Source organism: Zingiber officinale, chromosome 7B (assembly GCF_018446385.1).
Source record: "Zingiber officinale cultivar Zhangliang chromosome 7B, Zo_v1.1, whole genome shotgun sequence".
NCBI lineage: Eukaryota > Viridiplantae > Streptophyta > Magnoliopsida > Zingiberales > Zingiberaceae > Zingiber > Zingiber officinale.
In genome coordinates this window covers 115,241,794-115,254,764 of record NC_055999.1, presented here as the reverse complement: position 1 = coordinate 115,254,764, position 12,971 = coordinate 115,241,794, and the positions used below count along the sequence as shown (strand labels likewise).

At 35.4% G+C, this 12,971-nt stretch overlaps 1 protein-coding gene across 1 annotated transcript; it reads left to right on the top strand.

Annotated features, from left to right (window-relative positions):
* The first annotated feature begins 8,755 nt into the window (after positions 1-8,755).
* LOC122004694 (receptor-like protein 38) lies at positions 8,756-11,374 on the top strand. The gene has a single exon (XM_042559541.1). It carries the CDS (start codon positions 8,756-8,758, stop codon positions 11,372-11,374), a length of 2,619 nt encoding a protein of 872 aa, XP_042415475.1.
* Positions 11,375-12,971: the final 1,597 nt, after the last annotated feature.

Here is a 12,971-nt window from a genome sequence, read left to right as displayed (position 1 = left end):
AATGGCAACAACGCTATTAATTGAGCTCCAACTCGACGGTGGCTTGATAAGATTTTTAATAAATAAGATTAAATAATCTTAATAAGTAAATAAATAAATTTATGTGAGGCGTTACCAAGGGTTCCCCTTCGTTACTCTCTTTGCTGCAAACGCCAAGGAGACGAAAGGGCGTAGTTTCCCCTTCATCTTCCTCAACCTTTTTACAAAAGTACGTCCAAACCTTTGAGAAGGAGGTCGATAGTTGATCGGAGAGAGCGTAGCAAAAGGTGATCAAAGAGGGGTTGTGAGGTGTTTTGTTCGAGCAAAGGAGAACACCCGGTGGTATGGATTTGGCTCGTGAACTTTGAAGTACTTTCCAATTGCCCCGTGATCGTGTTTCCGACAGTGGCATCCTCTTCGTTGACCGGCGGTTCTTCGGCGATTTCTTCAGGAGATCCATGTGAGTGATTACCGCTTTATTTTATTTCTGTTTCATGCTCTCAAAACTACCAATAATGGTATCAGAGCATGCATGGTTTTGAAAACATGAAAATCAACGCGAAAAAGCTCGCGTTTTTTTTCTTCCGTCGCGAAGAAGAAGATGAACACTATTCATCAATTGAATCGATTAGCCAATCGATTCAATTTAATTGAATCAATTAAAATTTCGTATCAATCGATCTAAAATCATGAACACTGTCGCTTTTGACGGAGCGTAGTGTTGAATCGATTCAATATATAGCATGAATCGATTACTGAATTGAATCGATTCTTCAACCGATTGATTGAAGAGAAAAAAATGGAATGAACTGTGCTCGTTTTTACGAGCACAATAACTTGCTTTTCTTGCATGCGGAAAAAACCACTTATCGAATATCGATTAAAGATATGAACAGTAATTTTTTTAAGCACAGAAAATCATGCGAAAAAAAATGTTAATTAATGATACATTGTTTTTTTTGCACGAAAAAAAATGTACTTGCATGTTTTTAAGTTTTTTTCTTCTTCATGTTATAAAATGTTTTAAAGTTTAATTAAATATATTTATTAATTAATTAATTAAATACATATAGATATGTATTATTAATTAATAAATAAATATTTAATTAATTTATGGTTCAATTTACTATAAATGGAACCAGATCAACTTGACCGATCAAATTTAGGTCTGGTTTAAATTATTAATTGATTTAAACAGACCAAATTGATTCAATGATATCTAGATTTGATTCAAATTATTTGTTGGTTTAACCAGTTCAATTTATTATTGAATTAATTGGGGTGAGTTTGATTACAGAAGTTGGGTTGATCAAATATGACCGGATTAATTCCGTTGTGTCAGATTTGATCAAAAAGATTATATTTGTTCTAATGAGTCAGACTTAATCCAATGGGCATTGGATGAATCAAACGGACCTGAGTTTGATTAATAAGTCTAAGATTGACTCAAATGGGCTTAAACAATAACGGAACATAGGTCCAATTAGATTAGTTCTAATAAGGACAATAGACTAAGTTTAACATCCGGACACCTGATTGACTGGTCTAATGGGTCAGTCGACTTAAACTCCTGAAAATCGAGAAGATTTATTTTTCTTGATTTATAATGATGGTATGCCTGTATAAATTGAATTAAACTGGTTTTGTACTGGTTAGTCGGTTTTGTACTGACTTATTTAAATTCAATTTTTCAGATGGCATGGATGATTACCACATTAACTCGTCGCGAAGTGCAGAGAAACCAGCTCCAAGAGGAGATTCAGGAGATAGAGTATAAGTCTGCTTATGGAGTCGACGGACATGTTAGACGACTGGATAGACTATTTTAGAAACTTGAGTAAGAAGAGTTTCCAGTCCTGGACAGTTATAGGATCTGGGCATTGATGCATTCATTGCCAGAGTATCCCAGGATAATAGCAGACTATGTATGGGGGCGTCATGAAGGGCGCATCACATATTCAGTATTGTGTGAAAAACTACTTCACTATATGGGTGAAGAAGAGCCTGAAGAGTTTGAAGAGGACCAGGAGATGCTCGAGGAAGATCCAGAAATGGATCTGATGGAGAATCCTAAAGCTGCCCCATTTGAGATTATCCCAAATGAGTCTAGGTTAATAGGGATAGTGTTGGCTGCTATACTAGTGTTTGTCCTAGTGAAAGCAGTGCTGACCTATCTAGTTTATTAGTGTTTTGTTTACTGTTATTATGTACGAACAGTGTTAGCTCATCTAGTTTTGAGTCATGTAATAATTTCTGTCGTTATGTACGAACAGGATTATATAATGAAAAGTTATGTTATATGTTAACAAACTTGGAAATGATTAGTTCATTTCATGACATGATTAGTTCATGTGAATATGTTTCGTTCATATATCCATATGATTAGTTCATATGAAAAATGATTAGTTCATTTTAATAATGATTCGATTAGATTAGCATATACAAATGATGAATGGAAACAATGTTATCACTTGATTTTGTAAACTAACTCTAATTTACACTGAGTTAATAAATAATTGCACATATATGAATTACACTAAAATAATAAATAATTTATTTATTTATGTAGATCATGGCAACTAAAAACATTATAGCTGAAGTCAATAAGGGTGAGAAATTATATGGGGATAACTACAAAATCTGACACCTCAAGATACAATACGTTCTTGAGGAACAAGAAGTTCTATAGGCTGTAAATCAATTCATGGAGGAGCTGGTTGATGGTTCTACAGCACAGCACAGCACAGACGTGACCTTGATGCCTATAAGGCATGGAAAAGGAAAGACTCTATTGCTAAGGGAATATTGATTAGTTCAATGGTGGATGACCTGGTATTTGAGTATGAGTCGTTACCATCGGCTCATGCTGTCTGGATAGCCCTCAGAGAGAAGTACAATGGAGTCAGTCTGAGTAAGCTTCGTCAGCTAACTATCAAGTTTGATAGTTGTAAAAAGCGCTTGAATGTTACCATGGCCCAACATCTCAGGGAGATGGGTAACATGATTCGAGTGCTTAAGACTGTTGGTTATGTGTTGACCGATGAACAACAGGTTCAGGCAGTTATCCGTTCCCTTCCTGATTCTTGGGAAACGATGAAACAAAACCTGACCCATAGTGAGAGTATCAAGACTTTCACTGATGTCTCACGCTATGTGGAACTTGAGGCGGAGAGGATTGAATCCGCAAGGATATCTGGTCAAGCTTTTGTAGCTAAAGGTTTTGGTTCCAAGAATAAGAACAAATGGTTCAGGAAAGGAAAGGAGGTTAATGTTGTTGCTACGAAAAACCAAATCAAGAAGAAAGGAAAGAAAAATGGACAAAAACCTAGGAGCAAGTTGACTTGCTTCAACTGTGGCAAGAAGGGTCATTTTGCTCGGGAGTGTGCTGAGCCTAAAAAGGTAGATCCATTTTTGTCTTCTTTCCACGAGCAATATGTTGCAAGTACAGTGTTGTTAGCTTATTCATATCCTTTGTGGATTGTAGATTCAGGAGCAACGAATCACGTAGCTCATGATCGAGCTACATATGTGGAGTATCGTCGGGTACCAGCTGACAACAAATGGATATATGTAGGAAACAATGCAAGAATTGAAGTCAAAGGAATTGGCACTTGCAAGCTCAACCTACGTGGTGAAGGCACCTTGTTTCTATATGATGTCCTGTACGCTCCTGAGATTCGACAGAATCTAGTTTCTGTTATTTGTCTTCTTGGTTTAGGTTACAATGTAAATTTTTATAGTCGTTGTGTAAAACTTCGAATTAACTCTGTGTTAATTGGGTATGATTTTGTGACAAATGGTTTTATGGTTCTTGATGTAGAACCAAATAATAATGATCGCTGTTTTTCAAACATTGCTCTTACTGGTAATGCTAATGTTAATGATGAAATTTGACATGCTAGATTGGGACATATAGGACAAGAACGAATGAATAGATTAGCTAAGGAGGGTCTCTTAGGCACTCATGCCAAGATTAACTTGTCTATATGTGAGCATTGTCTTGCGGGAAAGACAACTAGGAAACGATTTGGTAAGGCTGAATCACCATTGCAATTGATTCATTCGGATATTTGTGGTCCAATGAATATGAAAGCTAGAAATGGGAGTTCTTATTTCATTACATTTATCGATGACTTCACACGTTTTGGTCATGTGTATTTGATTTCTCACAAATCTGAAGCATTGGATTGCTTTTTTCGTTACTTGAACGAAGTTGAGAATCAATTGGAACGTAAGGTTAAAACCTTGCGCACTGACCGTGGAGGAGAATATTTGTCAGATCAGTTCAAGACAATGTGGTTGCAATGAAATAAGCTAACTATCCCTGGAACTCCAAAGCAAAATGGGGTTGCTGAAAGAAGAAATAGGACTCTTCTTGAAATGGTTAGGTTTATGATGGCGCGGTCTAATTTGCCAATATCCTATTAGGGAGATGCATTATTAGTTGTGACCTATATATTTAACAAAGTATCTTCAAAATTAGTTCCATCTACCCCACATGAACGTTGGACATGCAGAAAGTCGGATTTAAGTAATATGAGACATTGGGGGTCAGCTGCCTACGTTCATGATAAGACTCACGAATATGGAAAATTATGACCCAGAGGTAAGAAGTGTACCTTTATAAGGTACTCTGAGTCTTCTAAGGGTTATGTTTTATTGGTGAGCGACAAGATGGAACCATCTCTGAAATAAAGTCAAGAGATGCTACTTTCCTTGAAACTGAGTTCCCAACACGATGTGAAGTTGATAAAACAATTCCTCTATATGAGATAGAGGAGGAGGATAATGTTCCTTTATCAACAGATCAGGAGATGCCTGAATCTAGTCAACCGAGTGGGAGTAATTTGTCACTGAATGAGTCAGTTTCTTAACAGTCTAACCTTCGAAGAAGTAGTCGTCAGATTATTCCTCGGAGAAGGTTTGATATTGAGAATGAGGTATTGATGGTTCTCCCAGTTGACGATGAGGAACCTCGAATAGTTGAGGAAGCTTTGAGCAACTCAATTAGAAAAGAATGGAAAGTTGCAATGGATGAAGAAATGGAGTCAATGAGAAAGAATCGAGTTTGGGATTTAGTCGATCTTTCTCCGGGCCGAAGGGCTATTGGAAATAAGTGGATTCTCAAAATAAAGAGGAAAGCAGATGGATCGATTAATCGATACAAAGCTCGATTGGTTGCAAAAATATATACCCAAATGGAGGGTATTGACTTTGAAGAAACATTCTCCCTAGTTGTGAAGTTTATGTTAATACGTGGCATCTTAGCTATAGTAGCACAATATGACATGGAATTACATCAGATGGATGTAAAAATGGTTTTCCTTAATGGTAATCTTGACGAAGAAATCTATATGATACAACCAGAAGGTTATGTTGCTGAAGGCCAAGAGAAAAGAGTATGTAGACTTAGGAAGTCTATATATGGGCTAAAGCAAGTGTCAAGACAATGGAACATAAGATTCAATGAAGTAATATTGTCTTATGGTTTCGAAATGGTCAATGAGGATCATTGTGTTTACTAAATAAAGGAGAAAGGAAAGTTTGTCATTTTATCATTATATGTTGATGATATGCTAATAGCTGAAAGTGACATAAAGTGTGATAGAAGTCAAAAGTTTGCTTTCATCACAATTTGACATAATAGATATGGGAGAAACAGAGTACATCTTAGGAGTGAAGATCGTTAGAGACCGATCAAAGAGGCTTTTGAGTTTGTCTCAAGAAGCTTATATCACTAAGATGCTGCAACACTTCAATATGTCATATTGCAACGTTGAACAGACGCCTATAGCGAAAGGTACTGTCTTGAACAAAAGTATGTATCCCAAGACTCCTGAGGAAATAGCCGAAATGAAGAAGAAACCATATGCTAGTGCTATTGGTAGTTTGATATACACTATGTTGTGTACTCCTCCCGATATAAGCTATACTATTGGCTTAGTTAGTCGTTTCCAGTCAAACCCAGGATCGAGACACTGGAAAGCGATGAAGAGGATATTCAGATATCTCAAAGGAACAGTTGATTATTGCATTTGTTTCCAAGGATCAGAAATGAGCATAAGTGGCTACACAGATACAAATTGGGCAGGGGATCTTGATGACAGAAAATTCACATCTGGCTATGTCTTCTTGCTGAATGGTGACGTCATCTCATGGAACAACAAGAAGCAAGCTTGTGTAGCCTTGTTGACAATGGAAGCTGAGTATGTGGCTTGTGCAGCGGCTGCACAAGAGGCTGTCTGGGTAAGAAGGTTCCTAAAGCATCTGAGGATTGCTGAGGATAGTGGGAGTCCTGTTACTGTGTACTGTGACAGTCAAGCTGTGATAGTTTTTTCCAAGGATCCCAAATATCACAGCAAAGACAAGCATATAGAAATTAAGTATAATTTTGTAAGGGATATTGTTGACAAGAAAAAGATTATTCTTGAGTATATCCCTACATGGAATATGTTTGCTGATCCTTTTACTAAGCCATTGACTAAAGAGTCATTTCATAGACATATGAAGTCCTTGGGAGTTCGAAGAATGTAACAATTGTAAAGACATTTTGATAAATAAAAAATGTCATGATCTATTCAGTGTATATGTCTTGGTTATATTCGAATAAAAGTCTCGATAAGCATGTTGGCAGATTGGGATTGGTCCACTCACATGAACAATCATTTCTATTTGTTAAGTACAAATAGAGGTAAGACCGTTGCTTATGGGACAACTTATATAGCTGTGAATAGAGATATACCCATAAGTTAAGGTCGCCTTGATATTTGTGTCAAGATGAGATCATTTGTATAATGATTAGAGTAAATGCACCCACCATTTACTAAATCTGCTTGAGGCCATATAAGAATTTATATGTTGAATTCAGGATTAGACATTGGGAATGTCTAGATCAAAATCTGTACAATGTTAAATTTTGAAAAAAAAAACATGTGCTCTTTTTGGTAAAGAGAATAACATCGTAGCATGTGATTCATACCACATGTGCTATGACGACAAGAATCGTAGTAGGAGAATGGATCTCTGCTTCTCTACTATGTGAGACCCTTGAGATTATAAGTTAATCTCGATTTTACCCTAAGTGGCTATTTAGCTGTCTACTTGAAATTCTGATCAGTGTCTGCTACTTTAGCATGTTTCCTATTGACTATGTATGATTCGGTCTATGGAGCGTAACTAGGAAAGCAACTAATTAGAATGAATAGATTCTAGCTAAAAAGGAAGATTAAGATTGATTTATATCTGTGACATTTATTCACTGGTACCGATTATATTTTTAGTTCAGTACATAAAATGTAATTGTGAATAATTTGTTTGATTGGAGATGTTGAACATGCTCTTGACATATGGTCAATATGAGGGATTAGAGATGTTCATAATAATGTAAATAATTTAATCTAGGGTAAAGGCAAGCAATTTATGTCTATGATTCGTTCTATGGACATTTATGTCTCTGATTTGTTCTATGGAGCAGTTAAGTAAGGTATGACAATCTTCTTAGCAATTGAATGCTCACTGTACTTGCTGTCGCACGAACCATTTTCCCTAATGTATGGAATGGATGTTCTGATCTGGTCTTCGTGACTTGATCCTCATAAAGTCTATGTGACTTATTTGGTCTTTGTGACTAAATTTTACTCTAGTCTTTGTGACTTGATCTTCATAAAGTCTACGTGACTTATTTGGTCTTTGTAACTAAATTTTTCTCTGGTCTTCGTGACTTAATCCTCATAAAGTCTACGTGACTTATTAAGTCTTTATGACTAATTTCGCTCTAGTCTTCGTGACATGATCACCTTATAGTCTATGTGACTAACATGGTCTATGTGACCATATGAATTGACTTGGACGAGTGGGAGATGTGAGGCGTTACTGGAGACGAAGGGTTCCCCTTCGTTACTCTCTTTGCTGCAAACGCCAAGGAGACGAAGGGGCGTCGTTTCCCCTTCGTGTTCCTCAACCGTCTTATAAAGGTGCGTCCAAGCCTTTGAGAAGGGGGTCGATAGTCGATAGGAGAGAGCACAGCAGAAGGTGATCAAAGAGGGGTTGTGAGGTGTTTTGGCCGAGCAAAGGAGAACACCCAGTGGTTGGGATTTGGCTCGTGAACTTTGAAGTGCTTTCCGGTTGTCTCGTGATCGTGCTTCCGACAGCGACTTCCTCTTCGTCGACCGGCGGTTCTTCGGTGATTTCTTCAAGAGATCCATGTGAATGTTTACCGCTTTATTTTATTTCTGTTTCATGCTCTCAAAACTATCAACAATTTAACCGTTTAAAGTGCTTCTTAGGAAATTAGATTAAAATAAATAAAATAAAATAAAAATGGAGTAGCATGATGCACGCGCGGCGCTCCTATGAAATTAGATTGCGGCACATTTTTCACTCTTTCTGCTATCAACTCTAATTTTCACAAAAGACAACGTTCGATTTATTGGACGTTTTCTGGTGGATGAATGACAATTTCCACTGAAAAAGAAGGATTTATTGATCATAGCACTTGCTGGTGGATGAATGGCGATTTCCACTGAAAATAGAAACGAATTAACGGCAATTTCCACAGCGCCGCGAATTAATATTGAACTGGATTCTTGCACTATAAAAACCCCTGATCTATCGAGGTACATAGACTCATCAGACAGGCTCAGACATTGCCATTGCCATTGCAGCTAGCTGCAGAATGACAATATATCCACTTAAGGTTATGGCAACGGCCTGGAGAAGCACACTAGTCCCTCTTGTCTGGCTCAGTATCAGTCTGGCCTTCTTCTTTCTTATGGAGATGGAGGTCGCTGGAGTAGAAGAAGCCAGAGTCGTCATAAGCAGCAAGGGATGCTTGCAGAGGGAGAGGGATGCTCTCTTGCTTTACAAAGCCTCCATCAAAGATCCTTCCGGCTGCTTGTCTTCTTGGAGTGCCCAAGTAGACTGCTGCGCGTGGACTGGCGTAGGCTGCTACAACAGAACGGGCAGAGTACGAGTGGCCGAGCTCTACCTTGGAAATCCAAATGTCTCTCGCAATTGGCCGGAGACGGCTTTGAGGGGTGAGCTGCTGCATCCTTCCTTATTGTCTTTAACTCATTTGCAAAGGTTAGACCTGAGTTACAATGACTTTGAGGGCACCCAAATTCCACCACTCGTTGGTTCTCTTCACAAACTCAGGTACCTTGATCTCTTTTACTCCGGCTTTGGTGGAACCATTCCCCCCCATCTTGGAAACTTAACTAATCTTCGTCATCTGGATCTCAGCTTAGAAGTTAATTTTGCCAAAGCTTTTGTCCACAGCCTACACTGGCTCTCCGGCCTCTCTTCTTTGAATTATCTTGGCATGTCGTCTTTGGATCTCAGCGCTGCCTCCCATAATTGGATATCAGCAGTCAACATGCTACCTTCCCTACAAGTATTATATTTATATGATTGTAGACTTAATATCCCTCACTATTCTCTTAGTTTCCATCTCAACCTCACTTCCCTTGAGGGTCTTATTCTTGGTGGGAACAACTTCGACTCTTCTTTTCCTAACTGGTTGTGGAATCTCACCAGCCTCTCCTATCTTGATCTTTTTAACTCTGGAATTCAAGGGGCACTGCCTACCGAAATTGGCAACTTAATTGGCCTCACAGATCTTCAACTTTCTTCGAATTTGCTCTCTGGTCCCCTTCCTAATGCAATTTGGAAATTGAAGCATCTATTAGATCTCGAACTCAATGATAATTTGCTTGGAATTTCTTTTCCAGTCGGGATTATGAATCTATCAAGCTTATCTACACTACGGCTTCATAATTGTTCACTAAGTGGTCCATTACCTAGTGAGTTAGGAAATTTGACTAATCTAGATACTATTAGGCTTTCACATAATTCACTTTCTGGACCAATACCAATTGAGATTTGGAAACTAGCCAACCTAAATTATCTTCACCTCTCTGATAATTGGTTCGAGGGTGAAATCACTGAGTTCCACCATTCTAATCTTACTTCTCTAGATCTCTCCTACAACAAAATTAATGGTACTTTGCCACCAACATCCCTACAGAGTTTGATTAAACTAAATTTTTTAAATCTTCGTTGGAATCGACTTGAAGGCCTAATTCCTCATTTTCCACCCAACCTTAATTTTCTAGATCTATCCTATAATGCCTTTTCGGGAACACTACCACCGGCCTTATTCATGCTGCAACTATCTTATTTATCTCTATCACATAATCATATTAACGGAAGCATATCATCCAATGTATGCAATTCTCATATACTTGAGCACCTTGACATATCAAATAACCATGTATATGGAGAAATTCCTCAATGTTGGCAGGAGGTCCAATATCTTCAATATATTCATTTGGGAAACAATATGCTCCTTGGAGAAATTCCAAGCTCTCTTGGAAACTTGATGAGACTTGAGTTCTTGCATTTGAATAACAACAATCTGAAAGGGCATCTCCCGTCATCACTACAAAATTGCACTCGGCTATTTGTTGTTGATCTTGGCGACAATAAATTCTCTGGAAATATACCTTTGTGGATTGGTCAAAGTTGGCAATACTTGGGGATTCTTCGACTACGGTCAAATATGTTTAATGGCAATATTGATCCACAACTTGGGTATTTAAGAGATCTACAAATTATCGACCTTGCAAATAATAAATTATCTGGGTCAATACCACATTCCTTTGGAAATTTCAGCACAATGATTTCAACATCAACAGAATCATCTAGTCTCTTCGAAGAAGCAATACAGCTCATAGACCTTGATTGGACGTCAGATGAAAACATCACTTTAGTTACAAAAGGAGAGCAATTTACCTTTTCATCTATACTTTACCTTGTCAAGAGTATAGATCTTTCAAATAATGACTTGACAGATGAGATTCCTGAAGAACTAGGATATCTTGTTGGACTTTACAATTTGAATTTATCAAGAAACTACTTCAGAGGTAAAATCCCAGATAGTATCGGTGGAATGAGTTCATTGGAAACTCTAGATTTGTCTTTCAATAATTTATCGGGAAATATTCCTCAAAGCTTGTCAAAATTAAATGCTTTGAACCATTTGAATATGTCTCATAACAACCTATCGGGAAGCATTCCCCTTGGACATCAACTTCAAACACTAGATGATGCATCCATTTATATCAGCAATCCTTATCTTTGTGGAGACATAGTAAACAGGAGTTGCTTTCATGGGAACAACACTAATGCGACAAGTGAGGAGCATGCAATGTTATCGCTGATATTATCAATCTATTTCAGTAGCACACTTGGATATTTTGTTGGATTGTGGAGTGTATTTGTCCTTCTACTATTTAAGAAAAAATGGAGACACTCTTACTTTAAGAAGGTCGATGAAATTTATGATAAAGTTTATGTGACAATTAAGATAAAATTGAATAGAATAGCTAAGGGTTAGTTTGTTTTAGAAAAAAATAAAGTTTACGGTGTAACAATAAATAGTTTTCATATTAAGATTGTGAGCTTTTTGGTTGTAAGCATGATGTATGTTTGTGATATTTTGCAAATGAAATAATATCATGGTTATGAAGTCACTGTAGCTGTGACATAAAAGATACACTTATGTTGTTTCTATTTCATGTCAATTAGGATAAAAATGTGATCATATATTACTTGTGCGTGCATCTAAATGTGGATATAATATAATTATCAAAGGTCAAATAATTTTTTGTTATAAAAAAAAATTATGGGTAGTAAATTTCTAAAAGTAATGAGAGATAAATGAAGTTTTAGGGATGTTGTAATGATTTTAAAAGTTTAATAGAAATCTTTTACAAAGGCAAAATTATTTTTTAATTTCAAAATGTTTTTCAAAAATTACATTTTTTTTCATTTTATTTTTAATTACTTTTCATAAATACTAATATAAAATGCATTCTATGATTTTTTTTAAATAATATTTTTATTCAAAAGTAAATAATTTAAAGCTCCATTTATTAATAGACTTCAAATTTCTATAAAATTTTAGAAATACTCTATAACAATCACCATAACTTTGCATACATTTTTTTTATCCTAAACTCTAAACTAATCTTAACTCTCAATCCCTTCTTTTGTTGAATTAAGTCACTAAAATATAGTTAATTGCTAAAAATGATGCATTTTATATTATTATCTTTATTTTAACAGTTAATTAAATTTTAATTTAGTTTTAAATTAAAATAATGTCAGGGTCTAAATAATTACGAATAAGCTTTTTTTTTCTTATTCTTTGATTTAGCTTTAACTATTTTTTTTTATTCTTTACCATTCTTAGTTAAAAGCTATTTATGCTAGTTCAGTAGGTAAATTGCAAACTTTCTTGTAAAATTGCAGGGTCAACAAACTAATTAAAAATATATTTTTTTTTAAAATAAGATATAATATGTACAAAGTAGGTAAAATTAGAAGTTAAAAAATTATATAGGCAAAAAAAAAAAAATGAAGTCAACTAACCGTTTGTCAAATTTTCATATATATATTTTTTAAAATGGATAATATATATTATGAAAACCATATTAATTAAACTATATCTTATATAATTAACTAAATATTTTATATTTTATATATTGTTATTTAATAATCTACTTAATTTTATAGGAGCTGTGTAGTTTTAATTTGTGCCTTTTCCCCTTCAGCTTTTGAGTTTTTTTCCCCCTTTTTTGATCAACTCATGTTAAATTTAAATGTAATGAAAAATAAATAAAATTTTAGGAATATTTTAATAATTTTAAATTTTTATGAAAATCTTAAACAAGATAAATTAATCTATATTTTTAATTTCAAAATGTATTTCAAGGATTTCAATTTTTAATTATTTTTCATAATTACTTTTAAGGTATGATTAATATAAAATGCTTACAAAGATTGTTTTTAAAAAGTATATTTATTAATAAGCAAATAATTTAAAAGGGTATAAATGGATATTTTTGTTTTAGATAGAAGCTTTTTTAATTGTAAGATAAAAAATTTAAAGAGTATTTTGTGTTTACTTATACTAATTAAGTGTCACTAGG